Raw genomic sequence first — 19,479 nt, forward strand, 5'->3', positions numbered from 1 at the left:
ACAGTAGTCATAAGGAGGGAGACAATGTAGTTACACTAATTTAATTTTGCACTAAGCCTTGAAGGAGAAGATAAATGAAAGAAGAAAATGAGGAGATAAAGGACTACTGATACAGAAAAAATAACCCTGATTTTCCAGCGAAGCAAAACAGGTTGCTTTTTCTGAAGCATTAAGCTGAAATCTCAATTTCCATCTAGAAATATCTGGAATTTCTGGAATTACAAAGGGCTTAGAAGAAATCTATTTTGCAAAACACACACCTATTTGCTTGGAAATAGTGTCGCAAACTGTTTATTTCACAAAACATTTTTTTTTAATTGTTGAAATATCTTGTTTCCAAAGGCATAAATTTCAAACCAAAGTCTTCTGATATGGGGGTTAAAATATCTTTATCACACTAAACTTTAATGATGGGTTTTCAGTGTGTAAAATGGTGATAGCAAAAATGAAACCCTTTATTTATTTATTTATTTTAATATAGACTGAAGCTCTTTCTTCATATAGCTTGATTTTGTCCTGAAAAATTGCATGAAAAGTTTTTGTAACCTTTTTCTCCCTTTGTGGTAATCTGTGCAAGAAGAGCAACGTGACACGTTACTTGAAGTGGCAGGACATTGGACTGGTACACATTTTCTTCCATGGACTGCACTGAAAACATTTATCTTGTCCAAGTGAGAGAAGTTGGTTTTAAAGACAAAACTTAATATTACCCGTGTGTAAAACAGGAGTACCAGTTCTTGTGATTCATTTGTAAAACTTGCATCTCTGTGAGCACTCACTTGTTCAATAAGAAACAGAACAAAGGCTGGAATATCTCTTTAGATTTTATTGCAGGAGAAAAAAAAAGAAGAAGAAAGAAGAAGAAACAGCCTGAGGTGTATTTTATTTGGCAAATATAAAAGTACAGGCATAAGTAGGTTAACTTCAAGCTGACAAGGCACAGTTAGTCATTAATTAATTAAGTTCGCAAATTAACTCCTGACAGAATTTCCACTAACTTTAGCAGCATTTGGTTGCCACTCCAGGTGATTTCACAGGAGACTTTTTTAAGTGAAATAACAGATAAAGAATAAAGGACTTTTAGTGGTTCAGTATTTGTCACAGCTGTAATCAAGCTGACACACTTAGACACTAATTATGGGGTGTTTTCTGAGGCTTTCCCAGCACCTCTGGCATACTGGGCTGAGTGGTCATGGCTTGACTGCCCCTAGACTGGGGAGCTCATACATCCCGTGGATCCTGCCTGCCTCTGTGGTTCACCTGAAGTCATGTATTTGCTTCTTCCAGTGCTTATTCCCTTAATTTCTTTGTAGATTCATTCACAGGACTCATCAACATAATGACTGACATCATTTGGCGCTACACTGGAGATTTTATGGCCCCTGATATCGTTTGCAGGGTCGTTCGCTACTTCCAGGTAGGAAAACCTCGTGCTTTGTGCCCTCATAGCAGTAAATTCTGACAAAAACGCTGTGTAGAATTTTTTCTAGTAACAAAAGTCCAAATGTTGAAAACGTTCATTTAAAGGTCAAACATATTAAAGCATGTTAAATATTTTAAATTTTGTGGACAGGAAAAAGCAAAAATACATGGGTGAATATACAAGGAAGGGGGGGGTTCCTTTTTTTTTTTTTTCAGTAAGTTTTGAAATATTCCTAGTTCAGAGTTCTTGCTGACATCATCTTCTGCAGTAGATGTGTCTCAACTGTTGTCTTGTTGTACTTTCTGCCCCAGGTGGTCCTTCTCTATGCGTCCACTTACGTCCTCGTGTCACTAAGCATAGACCGGTATCATGCTATAGTATACCCCATGAAGTTCTTGCAAGGAGGTAGGAGAATTTCAGTACCTTGTTATTGCTGTAGACATTATTGGATAATTTTTTAGCTCTCAAAATTCTTAACCATTTTGCTATGAATTATTCATTCCTGCTCTAGCTACATTTGAACTCCATTGCAGTTTTCCAAAGGACAAAGTAGCTGTGGTTTCAAGATTTATTAAACTCCACTTAGCCCTCAGCAGTTCTTATAAGTATTGTGTTAGCAAAGAATGAAATGACATTTTAAAAAGTATAATGGTTTTCATTATATTCCAGCACTTTTAGAAGGTTTTAATGGGCAAAAACTGTCCCTTGTTCCACTATACTGACTGTAGGAGCTGCAACACCTATACTATCTATTTATTCACATTAAAAAATAATTTGGATGGAGGGTGTACTGAGAATTCACACAACAGTTTGATATATCTTCAAAAGAGATAGCATATAAGTTTGGATATCTATTGTTTCTTATAATTTCCTCTGTTTGTTTGGTTTCAGTTTTTTTTACAGCACTCAGATATGTCCTGGCCTCTTAGCAGTACAGTTTAAACAAAATTATTTATTTCCCACAGAGCCAAAGTGGGGCGTTAAGTACGTTGCACTGAGTGAAGAAACAGAAATTGCAGGTAGGGAGGAAGAAGAACAGTTACAAGAACCGTGAGGTCTGGAGGATGTGCTTTAATCAGATGCAAATATCATTCTTCTTTTGGAGTAATGATGGCTTTTGCCAGACGACTCTATTCAGGGGATCAGATTAATGGTCCTTCCTGGCCTTACAAACCTGAGAGTCAATCACAGCTGAGACAGTGGCACAGCTTTGGCAGATGTTAAGGTCTGAAAGCTTCAAAACCTTGTGTGAAATTTAGCTTTATGTTCCCCAGCATGCAAATCAACTCTTTCAGAGCAGGGAGATGGATATCAAGGTTTTCCCAGCGGGGTTTGGGAGGGGTGGCATCGCTCTACAGCTCCTTCATGAACCAGGCAGGGCGGGGGCTCATAAACCTGCTGGCTGAGCAGGATGAGCTGTGTGATGGACCCACTGGCATTTCTTCTTAATTCATGGTACAGGAAAAGCAGTGCTTGTTAAATTACTGCCTGGGTATAGAAAAGAATTTGATGGGTAATCTTTGAAAAACACTTTGAAGTTGAAAAAGAACCGATGAAAAACCACTTCAAATCTTCGTAAAAGCCTTTTTTAAATCCCATTTCCTATACCTAGACCATAGAGGTTTTTTGTTTGATTTTTTTTTTTTTTTTAACTGGAGAAAAGCAGATGTTGGTCCAGTTGAGAGTAGCAAAATCATCAGCTGGGTGCAGCTCTGGTCAGGGGAAAAAGGTCACAAGCAGAGACAACACTGACAAAACCCATCTGCCTCTTGCAAGGTCTGGCTACACACTGAGGCACAAGCAAAGAGCATGTTCAAATGAAAGAGAGCTGTAAATGCAAAAGAAGGCTCTAGAGAGGTATATTTAACATAGCAACTTTCTGGAATGTACATAAAATAATCACCTTTTGCACCCAGGTATTCCTTGCAGAGGTGCCGTGTGGGACGCTTTTGAAATGCCCTCTTAGCTATTCTACAGATGGAGAACAAAGAGATTTACAAACCTTTGTCATTGGTGATGACACAGAGGAACTTCATGAATAGTTCTGAGTCAACCTGTGGCAAATTTCTTTGCAAAATGAAACACTCATCCCCCCAAAATCCTTCAATCAAGAAACAAAAGAGTTCTTTCTTCTTATTGATCTGAAAAATTATGTTTCCATGTAGCCTTGAAATATCATTTTAGAAGAAAAAAAAAAAAAGTCAAACATTCTACTTTGAAAATGTCATATAATTTTTTTAAATTGTGGTTTAGTTACTAACCTCAAGTCTTGTTAAAAAGTATTTGCAATGAGCTGTTCTTTGCATGGTTTTTAAGAAAACAAACTTCAACAGCTGAATATTTTATACTTCTCAAATACATAAATGACCAGAGAAATTGCAGTATAGGAAAGAAATACACCTTTTAATCCTAAATCTTTTATTATGAGACGCCTAATTCTACAACCAAAGGGGTATTAAGAAAAAATTGTACAATAAAAATCAAAAAGAAAAGAAACTGAGAAGTTATAGCAGAAAATATTTTATGAATACTTCATCATGTTGGAAAGGTATATGCAAACAACATGCAAATAAACAAGAGGTGAAAAAAGAACTGCTGAAGAAAATGACAAAACCCAAAAAGGTGTAAATTGATCCTTGTGTGGCTTTAGGCTGGAAACAGTGCTGTCACTGAGGTCCTGGAACAGCTCTGCTCTCTCTGGATTTAAAACCTAATTTTAATGTGGCACTCAATTTATCAGAGGATTGCACAGCCTTGACATTCTTGACGGCAGGAAGCAAAGTTCCTTCCAATCGGTGCCCCCCTGTCCCATATTGCTGGGAGCAGAGAGAGCTACTTAAACCCATTGCCACAGTGCAGGGATGGTGGGAGCAGATGAAGGGGACAGTCACAAGGAAACGTCTATTAGGAGAGTCAGAGCCAGAGCTCACAGCTGAGATTTCCACTCCAACCCTAGGAGTTAGTCTTGGCCACCACAGTTTGAAAAGTTCTCAAGGAAAATGCTCAGACTGGTTCAATGGAATATTGTATTTCAAAAGTTATTTGTTTGATTTCATTCATAACTGATACAGCTCTAGTTATTGGATTTGCTGGCATTTTGAGCATATTAGAGCAACTATTAAAAATGCAGCATAAAAAAAAGCCCTGCTGGCGAGGCAGAAAATTAACATTATCCCAACAAAACAAAAAACTGCTTACCAATCAGTGCCCTGTAAAGCCCTTTAGACTAGCAAGGCTATATTCTACCAAATTCAAGGGACATTTAAAAATAAAAATAAATGAACATTACAGGAAAAGTGTTATGAAACACAAAGAAATACTGCTCTTGCCCAACCCAAATTGCCCAGTTCTGTTCAAAATACAGTACAAAAAAATAAGGTTTCTTTTCCAGCTCTGATCTCTTTTAGTTAGAAAAACACTGAAGCTTGCATGATTTCAAGTAAGTAGTTAGCCACATTTGAAATGTCCTTTCTGTGAGGAAATATTTTTTAAAATTTATTTTTAATATTCCTTTTGCTAAGTTTATTCTGTTATGCTTTGGGAAATTTCACAGTTCTCTTTTGCCTGTACAATATTTATAGCCTTAATCTAACCCTCTCACTTACGCAGATGTCATCAGAGTTCCCTTAAGCCCTAGATTAGCAAGACCATACTTTCCTGAACGTGGGTAGCATTTAAAAATGAGCAGGATAACTGAGTATTTGCAACTGATGTTTTATAAAGCATAAAATTACTTTTTGAATGTTTCACCCACATGCTTTTGTATTGCTCTTTGAGCTACAAGGAGGAAAGACATTCTTCTTGATATGCATAATTTAAAGTGGTTTTCTATATCACACACAACCTCGGGTATTTTTTAGGACAATAAAATATTTGAACACTAAAGATCCCAGATTAAAAAGAAAAAAATCTGTCCCCATATGTTCCTCTTGCAATCTGGCTGAGGAGGAATAAGTGTCACTGATAATCATGGGTACTCTATGGATAAGCCCTTTTCCCCACAGTTTTCAGCTAGAGCTAACTGGATTTTAGCCAGAAGATGCAGGTTTTTGAAAATTAAAGCCTTGGAACTTTCTGCTCCAACCCATTGATATTTGCAAATGGGTGCCACCAGACATCATTTCATTTCCCACTTGCTTTTCCTCTCTTGGCAGTGGCCAGAAATCAAGAGGATGCAGTAACCAAAACCTGATGGAGGTTTTGGGGTCCTTTAGCTCCTGTTCTTCACCATGAAGTCCAGCAGGATGTCCGAGTTCCTGTATTTTGCAGCAGATAAAACAGGGCTGGGCACTTGAGCATTGCCATCTGCACTGTCTCGTGGTTAGCAGTCCACTCCTGGCATGGCTTGGGTTCATCAGCAGGAGCTAAATTTCATCCCCACCATCATACAGAGAAGGGCAGGACATTCCCAGGCTCTTCAGGCCCATGATTCTTTGGGACAGTAAAACTGCAGATGGGGTAAAGGCAGCTAGTTGTGCAGTCTTGTTCTGATCCTGAACTGAGGCATTTTCTTTTTCCTCATAGGAAATGTTCTGCAATCTTTCTCACTTCAAGGTGCATCACTAGGTATGCAGTAGGGCAGGTCTGAGGTCCTTCACATCCATAAGTGATGTTCTCTCGGTGGCATAGAGGTACCATTTGCATTTCATATTTCTGACTTGCTGACCCTGACCAGTGCCTTTCTCATAGTGTTTCAGATTCAACAGGCTCTAAGCATCCTTGAATAAAACTTGCAAATTACAAGCTCCTAATAGTATGACAATTTATCATGAGAAAGAGATTAAATCCTTTTTCTCCTTTGAAGTCTTTTCAGCACCAGCCAGCTGCAGCCTAAAATTCCCTTTCTTCAAAGAAGTTCCTTCTCCTCCCTGCCTTTCTGTCAATAGAGCTGCAAGGGTTCACTGGCACCAACAACCCCACTGACACTGTCTGTTTGACTCTGTTACACAGAAAGGCAGGCAAAAGTGCTTATTGGAGTGGCCTGGAGCCTTTCCTTCCTGTTTTCCATACCCACTCTGATTATTTTTGGGAAACGGCAGCTCTCCAATGGGGAAGTGCAGTGCTGGGCTCTCTGGCCTGATGACTCCTACTGGATCCCCTACATGACAGTTGTGGCTTTCCTGGTGTATTTCATTCCTCTGATCATTATCAGGTAAGTCCGAAACCCAGTCAGCAAATGTGTGGTGAATGCTGTCAAGTGTGCAATCAGCTTAATGCTTTATTTTCTAGTCATTCATTACAATTTCATTTCCATACCTGCTGCATAGCTGTTTTGGGTTCTATCACATAATACATGGGTCATTGTACTTGCCCTGGGTGTTCTCTGTGTGGTATTAACAGCCAGAAACATTTTCTCTGAAAAAAGGAACAAATCTCTGAGTGTGTCCACTTATCTCCACAGCTTCAGGCTTGAAAGATATCTTTATAAACCCAGTATGAATATTTATCCATTACTACAGATAATTTTTATCCATTATTAAAGATAATTTTAATAGAACAGGAAACTGCACTTAACACTAATTAAACTAAAATTAACTTGAAGTGCTCTTAAGCTTCACAGTACTCAACAAGGGTTCCTTCAACAGGATTGGAAAGAAATCTCCAAGCGCTGAAGTTGCCAACTACTCCTAAAATATGAACAAATGTACTTCTTCCTGTTTTGTAATAGGAAACCTAAGCTGCAGATATTTTAGACTGATTTGCCTCAAATCACAATCTGCAGAAACTGTATTAAACTGAGGTCAATAAATATCGCAGACTGTGCTTAGTGCTCAGCCTCCCTCTAGAGCACTGCCATTAGCTGCTGTGAAACAGAAGGTAACAAGCCATGAGCAGCCACCAATGCAAAAGAGCAGTAAAAATCAGAGGTGGAAGGGCAGTGAAGCTTCCTAACTGTGGAAATTCATAATTCATAAAATCAAAGAGTTTTAAAAAGATGTAAAAAAGCAAGCCTCAGAGACAGCAGAACTGTGATTAGAGCTAAGCAGTAGCCATAAGATTGGTCAGCAGACAAATTATGTAATTGGAAAAGTAAGGACAAATACAACAATGCTCTGTGTATTAACGCTTAGCTAAAATAACTCCCTAAGCTGCAAAAAAGTATATCTAGTGAGATATGAAGAAGTTCTAAGCTTAATAATGGAGCTCTGTGCATTGTGTTTTAAGGCTTACAAGCAAGTATTGTATTCAAAATAAGCAAGCATTGTTTTAACCAAAAGTACGTGTGCTTATAATGATTAGATAGAACTACAGTCAATATGCTTTTGCTTTGTGTCAAAAAACTTTTAAAGTAAGTTGTAACATTAAGTTCTTATTCTGCTGCCTGTGAGCTGATGGCATTTTCCCATTGTCATAACCATGTAATGAGACTGATGCTGGAAAATAAAACAGCTCAAGACACGTTCCTACCAGTCCCGTCCTGTTCGTGATTTGTACATAGCCCCTGGCCAACAATACTAACTGCTTCAAAATGCTGCCAGTGTCAGTGACAGTTCTCAGAGCCATTATTTTTCTTTCTTTCACTGGCAAGGTTACAATCGTATTTCTTGGTGTCCATCTCTCCTTGTCAGCAGCAAGAAAGACTTGCTGGGACTCCCTTTTTCCCCCCATAATTTGGTGCTGCTTGGACTCTGAGAGAAGAACTATTTTTGCAATGTCCCTTGGATTTATCTCTTGGTCCACCTGCTTTTCCAACAAGTGATGAGCCATGAGTCTCCCTCAGCGTCCTGCTCATTAGTACCCTGGGTGAGAGTGGGGTGGGCAGAGGCTGATCTCTTCTAGATGATGACAGGACTGGCTACATAACCTTGAAGTTTATTACTGTTTTATCATAGAGACTAAGTTCTGCAGCTTTTAATGGCAACAAGTTTATCTCTGATAGAATCAAAACCATGTGGTGCTTGAACTCATCTAGCTGACTTTTTGATACAGATTCAAAATGGACCAGTGTTGCTCCCTAGAAAGAAGGGATGATTTTTACACATTGCTCATAACATGTCAGTTCACTAAACCTTCAATTTTTTGTGCCAGATTGCATAGATATAATTTAAAAAAAAATCAAGAAAGTTCTTCTTAAAGAAAAGGATGAGAAGAAAGAAAAAACTACTCCCAAGTTATCCTTCCTAGGTGGGATCATTTGTCTGCATGTTTTCCTGTCTCTGAACAGCCTGGCTTTCAATATACAAAAAAAAAAAAAAAAAAAAAAAAAAAAAAAAAAATCTTGGGAATATGCAAATAAAAATGTGGGTAGATCTTCAGCCCAGCAGTAGCAGCAAAAACAAAAAACATACACTGCACTGACAAAAAGCAATTTAACAGTGAAAAGAAATGGCACTAGAAAATTTTGAGGCTGGCTGTTACTGTGAAAGGGGTTCTTTTATGAGCTTTCTCAAATAGGCAGCAGTTGGAAATTCTAGCCAGCATCTTAAGTGTTTCAGGAAAAAAAGCCCCACAGCCTGCCCAGTTACCAGTCATTCCACAGGTGTGTGAAACATCTCTTTCACACTCTAGCATAGAGATTTGCATGGTTTCTGTTACAGACCAGCCACTCCTTTTACACGCCATCTATACTTGTTTGGCAAGAAAAGGCAAGCTACAGAGCAATAAATATTTCAGAGCTGTTGACATTTTGCTCCCCTCCTCCCTGCCAAAGAAAGATATTCAAACCAGATCAGCTCTGTGACTTACTTTACAGTAAATCCCCAAAAGCAAGAAGGTGATGAAGACATGATGGGAAAGAGAAAGGCAGTGAAACTGGCATTTCATGAGATTGCCCTGACATCTTAGACATGAATAAAACATACTAAAATTTTTGTGGCTTTAACCTTAAGCAACATTCACACAAGAATTTTATGGCAGGACAGGAGCTAAAACCACTGGTTTTGGAGCCAGGGGCAGCGCAGTGTCCATCACCTGCCCAGAAACATTCCTGGTTTCAGTGTTTATTCATACAAATGCTCCTGTGTCCTTGCCAGCAGAAGTCAGATTTTTGACAGATCCAAAGTGGTGTCTGGCACTGGAATGAAGGAAGGGGAGCGGTGCAGGGAAGGATTTATTTTGTGCTTATTTGTTTCTAGTTGTCAGTGATACTTTTTTCTTCAGAACAGAGAGGATTGTCTAAAACCACAGAAAAAGAGGATTAGCATCAGGGCAAGGTCAGCATAGACATTATGAAAAAAGCCAAGCAATTTGGAAGGAAATGGATATTTTTTAGAACACTTTTTTAAGTCTCAAGCATAAAAGTGAGGGTTGCAACTTCCCAGCTGATATATCTGTAAAACATCTGGCAGCATAGCCTGAAGGTGTGACATCTATTTCTTTAAAAATCATTGGCAGTCCAGGAGTTTGAAGCTAATCCACCTGATGTGGCTGCAGCATACAAACACTCTGGTAAGCAGTTTGTGGCTCAAGAACAGCAGGAATGGCTGTTAACACCCCGAAGGGATTTGGTTTCTCTGTAAAAATTTTATTCCCCCCAATACTTTCTGATGCATAGGAGGGTTGATGATAAACAAGATGCTGTTTCATAAGGGTGAGAGAGATCGCATATGTTCCAGTGGTGTGTTACTCTGACAAGAGATTATTTATAAAATGAAAGATGTTATTTAATAAATTTAGGAGGGCATTTTTTAAAAATTTAATGACCTTTAGCCAAAAATGTTATTTAAAAAACGCCTCAACATAAAAATGGAAATAATATCCATAAATGTGTAACTGAAAGGTCAAGGATCAGTAGAAGAAGCCATGAATACATATAAGCCAGAAGCTAAGTCATACACCACACTTAGTGAGGAAGTGAGGCAGGCTGCACAAAGAGAAAAAAATAAAACCTTTTCTGCAAGAATTCATATTGTTTGCGCAGCTACTTTATTTTCTCTGCTGAAGCAGTCTGATTTAGCTGCATGGCAGGTGTCTGATGCAATGTGGGACACTGGCTGGCAGAGTTAATTCTTAATTAGTTCTGCTGCCTGAATCTGCTGAAAACCTAACCTCTAGAGCAAAGCAGTTCACTGATGACAGCACTTTTTCTGGTGCTGTTCATCTGAAGTGCATACAAAGGATAAAATCTTACTTTTCAGGTGCAGGAGTTAATTCCACACTAGATATGCTGCTTTGGCTGAGCTGTTTTCACTTGTTACAGTTCAGACACCATCATCTTTTAAGCTGCTCTCATCCAGCCCGCAGCTCTCTCTGTGGAGCTGATCTCACGTGTTCCTGACAGCCCTCAACTAACTCACAGGAGTTGTGTTATTCATAACACTGCAGCTCATGGAATGAATTATTTAGCTGATAACCTTATGCTCACCATGGAAAACCCTTCCACTGACAAGCTAAACCCCCAGATGTGGTGTGAGCAACTCTACAGATTCCAAGCCAAAACATGAACCAGAAGAACACAGCATTCTCTCCCCCTCACCCCCTGCTTTTTTTTTTTTTTAATGTATGTATAGAAAGGTAATTTATGAAGAAAACTGCAACAGTCTGAAAGACCTTAATACTTCTGAGGTTTATTCTTACCACTTCTTCACAACTAGAGAATCAGCAATCAGTTATCAAAGAACTTGTGTTTTTTTCAGCAAGATTTTTTATCTGATTATAATACCAATGAACAAGACCTGAATAATGAAAAGAAAATGAAAAGCTATGATTGGTATTTTTAACCCAAGTGTGTGGATATCTTTGAGAGCTGAAAAAAGTGGAGAATATTTGTTCTTTTCATATTAAAACTTCCCTTGTCCCCACTGTCTCAGCTTTGTACAAGAAGAACCACAGATCCTGAGTCAGGCATTTCTATACAGTGCTTAAAAATTTGTCCTGTTCTCTCCTATTTACATTATTCTACCACTTCTTCTACAGTTAATATTATCAACCTATGAAACTGCAGAAGATTCAAAAAAAGTAATTAGGGAACCTGCAGTAATTAGTTCTCTCCTCTTCTGGGAGAAGTGTCATCAGCTATAACCAAAGCCTTTTCTCCCATTCCGAAATACACCAAGCAAAGCTCCAATGGTATCTGTGATTGTTGAAAACCTCTGGGGCACTGTTGAACAGAGGTTAAATATGGCTCAAATCATGATTACACACTGCTCTCCTGCAAATATTTGTACCTGGGACCCTCAGAACCTGCGATGGGGAGGCAGAAGAGCTACTGCGTTTCTAGTGTGCATTGCTACTCTGTGCCAAACCATAATTATGTTCTGGCGCTTGTGTATCCAGAAATTCAGAGGTTTTTAGCTGTTATTCATGCTTGCTAAATATATTTTTTATATTTTAATATTATAAATATAATACATAGACATTTACCTAATATAATTGCAAACTCATGTTTAAAAAAAAATTGCTAAAGCTCCTCTTGAAGCACAGAGGAAAAAGATATCCATCTGCTGTTTAAAATCTGAACTCCAAAGAGAACATTTGCTTTGGAGCAGCTGAAAAATAATTAGAAGAGGAAAAAAAAAACCAAAATCAGCTAAAAGGAAAAATATGGAATTAAACCCAAGGCATTGCAATGAAATGAAAAATAGATTAAATAAAATATATTTTTCTGAATTAAATCAAATAAAGGGACTGGAAATGCCATTAATAAAAATACCAAAGGTCATTTTCTGAACTTGATTCAGTGAGGCCATTCTTTTTTGCAGTTTCCATTTCTAAATAAAAACCCTGGCTCTTGCACACACATTCTAGTATCTGTCCATCTCTTCACCAACCCATTACATGTGCCTGCAATGGTTTGTTCAGACGAGGTTACTTTTCTCTTAAGACAAACAATGCTTTAAATTAGCTGCCATAAAACAAAACAGCCACATCACTTTGCACAAATAAAGCATAAGGAACAATAGGCAATCCTGGATGATAAATAGAAGTAATTAACAGGGAGCTTAAGTGCACTTTTGCCATGATAAAGGCTCATTTTACTAGAAAATACTGAGGCTGTGTGGGACGCCATTAGAGTGAAATTATTTATTTTAAAAAAATCTACATTTAAAGAGTGGGCAGATCAATAACACGTATGATTGTTAATGTCTGTACATAGCTTTACCAGAAGCCATTTTATTTAAAAAAAAAAAAAAAAAAAGTGGTCTATGAATTAAAAATACAAAAATACAGATGGGGTGTGATTATTCACAGTTACATTTGTATGACTAACCATAAGTTTTATATTTAAATGGATAAAAATGCTGTAATTACCAATGAGGCATATTAAACAACACCATTAACTAATAGCAGGTTATGATGAACATGCCTCTTAATCCTTTAGAATTTGGATCAAGCTAAATTGTTTTTGGAGATGCAAAGAATTTTATTTCTGAGATACACCCGTAATGTGAGCCACATTTTTGTATTTCCCTCCCACCTCTCAAGATATGCATTTTATCAGGGTTAGAAAAATCATCACATTTTCAGATCAACAGCATGTCCTTTCATCCTGTGGTCTTCAAAGCCTGAGCAGCTACTTTTCAGAACAGCTTGGATGAATTTTCTATCCAGGTTTGACTTTTCCACCTTAGTACCCTTTCATTAGTCTCTCACCTACAACCTGGGCTGGAAGATCAGTGTGTTGAGCACCTACAGACACAAAGAAGCCTGACAACACCTGGACCTCAAGAGCTGCACATCACATCTCCCAGAGCTTTCAGTGGAGACAAGGGCAAGCAGCATGCAGGCATGTCACATGGGGTAAAAAACAAGCTTTGTGGCAGTGTGTACCACGTGCTTTTACATCTTGGCAGTGAAGGCTGAGCAGTTCAGAGTCCAGAGGAACGGAACAGAAATTAGGATATAGTTGGAATGGTGCAAACTATTTCCAAACACTCCTCTGAATACCAGTTTGTCATCTGTTCCCTGCTACTCTTTGCTTATCTGCCATTTCATTTTTCAAGTGAGAATTTCTTTGACATTTGACCAACCTCTGCATCCTCCTCCAGCCGCCTTTTACAAGAAAAAAAGGAGCTACAAACGTATTCTGAAAAAAGCTGATTTTCCCTCATAAGAAAAATACTTCTCTTCCATAAGAGCCCTGTTTTGACTTCTGTGGCTTTGAAACACACATGCAGTTGCCTGTTATGATCCTATGCTTTAGGTAACTCATTTCTGGGAAGTCTGATTTCCCAGTTCCATGTCAACCTCGCTAGGGAAAAAAAAAAAAAAAGAAAAAGGGTTAGGCTATGAGGGTTCCACTATGAACTGGAATCTGAGAGAGATCAAATCATAAATGAATAATGGTGGCTGGCACAAGCGCTGCTCAGAAGTTTACCTAGCATGTAACCTTTCTTGACAGCCACCCTGAGCAGCTTTACACCATCTCTGGTCCACTCCTGATAAGGAAGGCTCCACTGGCTCCAGCTACAAACAAAAGAAAGATGAACAGAGGCAGAACCACCGACACAGATCCACTATGGTGGCAGCACTTTATAAGCTGCTGGCTGAAAACAAGAATTCAGCTTTCCTCTGGAGTTCTAAAAGTTAAGGATTCAAATAAATCAGCATGTAATCTCATAGGTGACATGCCAATGAGAAGACAGGTGATGTAACTGTATCTGGCAAAAGACATGCCCCTGCCAGACTCTGCAGCCAAGAGGACAGGAATTCTGGGGTCAAAGGGAAAGCAAGTGAGAAGAATGGCTTCATAATTCAAATCCTTATGGCATTTGGCCGAAAGTAGGGAGTCTGGCTATTTTGACTACAGAGTTAGACTCCTTTGTCCTGATGCTTAAGAAACTCTGAATGTTTCCTGCTCGACAAAGAAAAATCTGCGTCAGAGAGGACATTGTCTCAGCTGCAAATAAAGAGGTCACGTTAGAGACAGCAGGCTAGGAAGAAAATAGAAACAGGACTTTTAAGAGTGAGCTGATAAAATTTTGAGATGACAACAATTATCATTATAATACATTCTGATTCATTGGAACAATCAAAGGAGAAACGGTACGTGAATTTTCCACCATTGTCTGTAAAAAGTACAAAGAAACTCTCGAGTTTCAAGTGTATGAGCTGTTAAATAAACAGGCTCTTGAAAAAAAACAGGAGATAAAAGGAACATGTTCAAATCAGCTGGGAGCCAAGCTGGACTTTTGAAGCGATTAAGGAGAGTAAGTTGTAGTCCACAGCAGATGCGAGCAAACCCCTGACTGGGCAAGGACGCTACTGCTCCGCTGCACAGCCCAGACTGCACCTTGAATTTACAGCTCTCACCTACCGAGCCTGGAAACCAGATGGCTCAAACTTCAACAGAAAGGGAAACCTCCAAACCTCCATAGTTTTTTGATCGCAAATTCTGCCTTGGCAAGCATGTCTAGAAATTGAGGGTACTGTAGCAAAGACTCGTATGTCAGTCTGAAAGGACTAATAAGTACAGTGCCTCTTCTGATAACAAAAATAAGCCACATAACAGTAAGACACATTTTTGCCTCTATAAAACACCCTGAAATTATGTCCTTTGTTGTACCTTTTTCACATAAGGACCACTAAGGTTTATGACTATTAACATCCTCAAGCAGGGCATAGGTTTAAACAGCTCTTCATCTTGAAGGAATTATTTTTATCTATTCTGTATTAAATCAGTAGAAGTCCAGATTGGCTATTGCACAGGGAAAGTCCATAACTATCCAACGTCACTGTGTACTAGGGCACTTTTCATCTTTTCTATTGAAAGTATATAAACCTCTCTAAATATGCAAATTGTGGTGGATCTGGTTTTGAATCACACTCAGTCTGGTTTTGAATCTAACTCTTCCCATTTACCTGACACTTCAGTCCTCCTTGATTTCCACCAGTGGACCCTGAGACCCAAAACTGAGCACTGCTGTATTTATTTGCATTTCTCATGGATCCTGCCCTTATCAAATTCCCCAAGGTGAAATTTTATTCACCAGCTTCATACCCAAAAAGTAACAGCAAAGTTGAAGTGTACATACAGCAAAACCAAGTCCCTCCCTTGCTTCCCTCATCAGAGTAAGTGCTCCAGGGCTGACACTCAGATGGATTTGGCATTGGCTGGCTCAAAATCACCAATGAGCTCTTGCCTGAAAGATTTTTGGCCAAATCACTGCATTCTTCTGATCCTCAGATTTGACATCTACAAAGCCAGGACAACCATAAGGACTTCCATGGTGAAAAGTCTTCAGATCTTCTGAAAAATACTGTGAGAGAGTCATATCATATTTATTATTATTATTGTCATTTACTATTATTACTCCTATGCAGTCCCACCACCTCTGTGAACTCCTTACACATAGACAAGTATATTCTTGGAGCACAAATTACCAGGTTGTCTGTTAAATTTATTGTGCCTAATACCAGCAACTTTTCCCCTTCTGCAGTGTCATATACTCCATCGTGATTCGAACCATCTGGATGAAGAGCAAAGCTCAGGCTGTCATCATATCCAGCTGTCCTGGTGAGTCTCAGCATACCTGTGACTCCAGCTTTGTGATTCAATTCCAGCTGTTCCTCACAAATCTGGGAGTGCTTGGACATGCACATGTCATTTTGGGCCCCCATCGCTGCAGTGGGAATGGGGTTTCTGTATTTGTTCATTCATAACTCATTTCTACATTATTTACCTTCTTTCCTTTGGCACTAAATTCTCTTTAGAGACATAATAGGAAACATATGTGACAAAATGCATAAAAAGTAAAACCTACTTATTCTAGAAGTTAGAATTCCTGCTCCTAGAACTTTGTCCATTTCCAGAACAGTTTTTTCTAGCATATACTTGGCAACACTTTTTCTGTGTCTTCACATGTCCTTGCAAGTCTAAATTTTGCTCAAGATCAGAAATTCCTGGCCTCAGAATGCTATAAAATGATCAGAGTATTCCATCCGAAGACTACACATGCCTCAATGCTTCAAGGAGTTCTACTCTGCTTACTTTTTCCCTTTTTTATTTTGAGTGGCTCAGGTTTTGATCGTCCAACTTGAGCGACTTGCTATTTTCAGGAACTACTGAGGTCCTAACTGACCCCAGGGAAAGATGAGATTGTGTATTCCTGTCCTACCTGTCAAGGTACACACTGACACATCCACACACCAGTCCTATTCTTTCACTAGCTGAACTGTTCTTTTCCCAGGTGGCAAAACCTCCCGTGGCTACAGCAGTCGTGGGTTCATATCCAGGGCGAAGGTGAAAGCGATCAAGTACAGCATTGTAATTATCCTTGGTAAGTGAAAAGCCCCAGAGCTCGTAGCTAGGGAGGATGCTGACATTAGGAAGCCGCTTTTCCTCAGCAACCTCTGTCATCAGCGGCAAAGTAGATGGCTTGGAGAAGAAGCTTTACTCGGACGCCTGACTTGCCGTCTCATCTTGTCCTTCTCCTCTTTTCTGGCTGATATGTTTCTATTTTAGGCAACTGACATAATCCTTGAATTAAATTAGTTGCACAGCCTCTCATGTGCATTCTGTGTGTTCTCAGAAGCGTATCCAAGTCCCCAGTGGCCACACCAAGTGCCAATTTAAAATCTGGCCACTGATTGGTTTGACCATAACTTCCCAAAATCTCACTTCCTGGTCAAACCACGACAATAAAGAAAGTAAAGAGACAATGTCTAAAAGAAACAAAGGAAGTGGTCATCTCTTTCCTATCCAGACTGCCAAAAGATTTGGCAACTGAGTTGTCTTTTAGGTTTAGAGACACTGTATGGCCTGTGAGCTGCTGGGGTTGTGCAAGGGAGAGAAGAAAGGTGAGATGTGCAGCAACTGTATTTGATGTCACAGGTGTGTTGCCTGCCGAGATGGAAAGAATGAGCTCTCCTTTCCCAACTGGGCAGCAGATGACTTAGTGCAGGTGTTCTCTGTCTCCCAGGGAAATTACATTATTCTGATGCAATTAGGAGGCAGATATTCTATCTCAATAAATAAAGGCAGCATCACACAGAGGTTGTGCTTAGCTGCCAGAGACATGCAGGAAAGGAACCAAAGCTGTTTACTCCCAAGGGCTGACAGTCATCCCTTGACACTGAAAAAGAGATTGCCTCTCTTTCCAACACTGTGCAAAATTCAGATTGGAGAATATTGTGATAACAGCCACTTGAGTAGCTTAACTCCCTGTCTAGTGGCAGCATCTGTAGACATGAGAGAGGCCAGTGTGATTCATACTTTTCAGAAGCCCAAGAACAGCTTCTCTGTGTCTGAACTTTTCTGCTTGGCAATCAGGGAAAGCTTTTGGCAGACACAACTACTATTGCAAGGCCATCAGATATTGAGAGCTCACATGGATGCTCAAGTATTTCAGCAGACCTTGATAATATTAGACAGCCAGCCTCTCTTGATGTGCAAACAGATTGACACCTAACATCCATGGATTTTTTTTTAAGCCACTTAAAGTTCTGCATAGTGAGTGCTATGATCCACACTGTGTATTGCTATTTTGCATATATCTATGCATAGACACTTCCTGTTTGGTTGTTCTAAAAAACAGAAGGGGAGCTTACCTCTTCCTTGCACTTTTAGTGAGCACTCAGCTCGCTGCCAGCAAAGAAATTCTGATTAATGAGACAAGAAAACAGGCACAGGATTACTCTGCTGTTTCATCTGGGTCAGGATGTCATCATGTGTCTGATTTCACAATTACGTGTATGTTTGCAGCCCAGGTACTTATAGCTTATTTGAGTGAACTGCCTGTCCCAGCATTTCTATGCAAATCCTGAATCAAAAGCCTTTGTGAGAAGAGACGATTTATTCCCTATGCCTGCAAATAAAGCTAGATCCATGGCTAACCTTTTTTCTCTGCTGGCTCGAACAAAAGCAGAGGCTATGAGCAGTGCAGTCCTCTCTTCCCTTCCTCAAATTCATCTCTCAAATGGCAGCACAGGAAATTAGGAGAATCTTCCTGCACACTCCATGTACACAGCATTTTCATCCAGCATGCCAAGTGACATGTTGGTTTGCCATAATGCAGTGTGAAAGAGTGTCATTCCTTGCTCCTGGGTGTCTGAGAACCTTATTTTAATAGGTGGCTGTGACAGGCAGCACTGTCACGGAGCAGCACTTTGGCTGTGTGTACATTTAGATTGGCTGCTCACTCCGGGGACCATTAAAAGAGCACTTCACTATAACTGATGATGCTTTAACTGGCTACCTATTTACCCTTTATGTGTTGTGTAGTGTTCAGAAGTGTCTCAATATGTCTAGAGGGAGTACTCTAAGCACTTAGAGAAACACACGTAATATATTTTATAGGCATTAAAATCAAAATAAAGACAAATAAAAGCACCGTCTAATAACTATTCTCTTAAATAAGATACTGAACGGGAAGAAGTTTTGTTTTTTTTTTTCATGAACAAATATTTATGTGTTATGACAGTTGCTCCATGAGTGTGTAATTACCTCCCTAAATTGCTAAACTATCCCATGTCAAGCTCTTCCTCTCTCTGTCTCATCTGCAGCATTTATTCTCTGTTGGAGCCCTTACTTTCTGTTTGATATTCTGGACAACTTCAACATACTGCCTGAGACCAAAGAGCGCTTCTACGCATCTGTGATTATTCAGAACCTGCCAGCCTTGAACAGCGCCGTCAACCCTCTCATCTACTGCTTCTTCAGCAACAGCCTCTGCCCCCCTTCTGAGTATTGCTCCTTTTCTGTCACTCTGACTACCCCTAAGAAGGGAGGGAACACATAAACACAGTCCCTAAATTAACTATTTTTGAGTCCTTTAATTCTGACCATTCTTTATTTTTTTTTTGTAGGGAAAGAAGAACTCAAAGGCTGGGGGGAACTTTCAGGGAAAGGAGCGATGGAGGGCAAGAGATGCAGGTCTTGTCGAAACCAGAATACATCTAGTACAGACAATGTTCTGCAAAGCCACGCTGGCACCTGTACAGAGGAAAACAGAGGTCCCCCACAAAGCCCTGTGCACCATGACATGGATGGACACTGACTGGCAAGAGCCTGCACCTTGTGCTCCTGTGCACCTTACAGCACACGTGTTTTGGGTGGGCACTGCAGCCTCATCAATGCACACTCCAGTGCCAAGCTCAGTATTAGAGGTTTGCATGCCTCTGTTGTGAGGTTTTATCTTGACCCTCTGTTTAAAGCAGCTGTAATCTATGTGCTCCAA

General features: G+C 39.6%; 1 protein-coding gene across 1 annotated transcript in view; it reads left to right on the forward strand.

The window, feature by feature from the left end:
* The window catches only part of NPSR1 (neuropeptide S receptor 1), a 56,572-nt gene extending 37,359 nt beyond the window's left edge, over positions 1–19,213 (forward strand). The window contains exons 3-9 of the mRNA XM_041466593.1: positions 1,314–1,417; positions 1,735–1,828; positions 6,374–6,575; positions 15,742–15,818; positions 16,492–16,581; positions 18,806–18,986; positions 19,109–19,213. Of these exons, the coding sequence (XP_041322527.1) occupies positions 1,314–1,417; positions 1,735–1,828; positions 6,374–6,575; positions 15,742–15,818; positions 16,492–16,581; positions 18,806–18,986; positions 19,109–19,202 (842 nt within the window). The 3' untranslated portion in view covers positions 19,203–19,213. The remainder of the gene's footprint in view (positions 1–1,313; positions 1,418–1,734; positions 1,829–6,373; positions 6,576–15,741; positions 15,819–16,491; positions 16,582–18,805; positions 18,987–19,108) is intronic.
* Positions 19,214–19,479: the final 266 nt, after the last annotated feature.

Source organism: Pyrgilauda ruficollis, unplaced genomic scaffold (assembly GCF_017590135.1).
Source record: "Pyrgilauda ruficollis isolate IOZ18807 unplaced genomic scaffold, ASM1759013v1 scaffold2, whole genome shotgun sequence".
Classification (NCBI taxonomy): domain Eukaryota; kingdom Metazoa; phylum Chordata; class Aves; order Passeriformes; family Passeridae; genus Pyrgilauda; species Pyrgilauda ruficollis.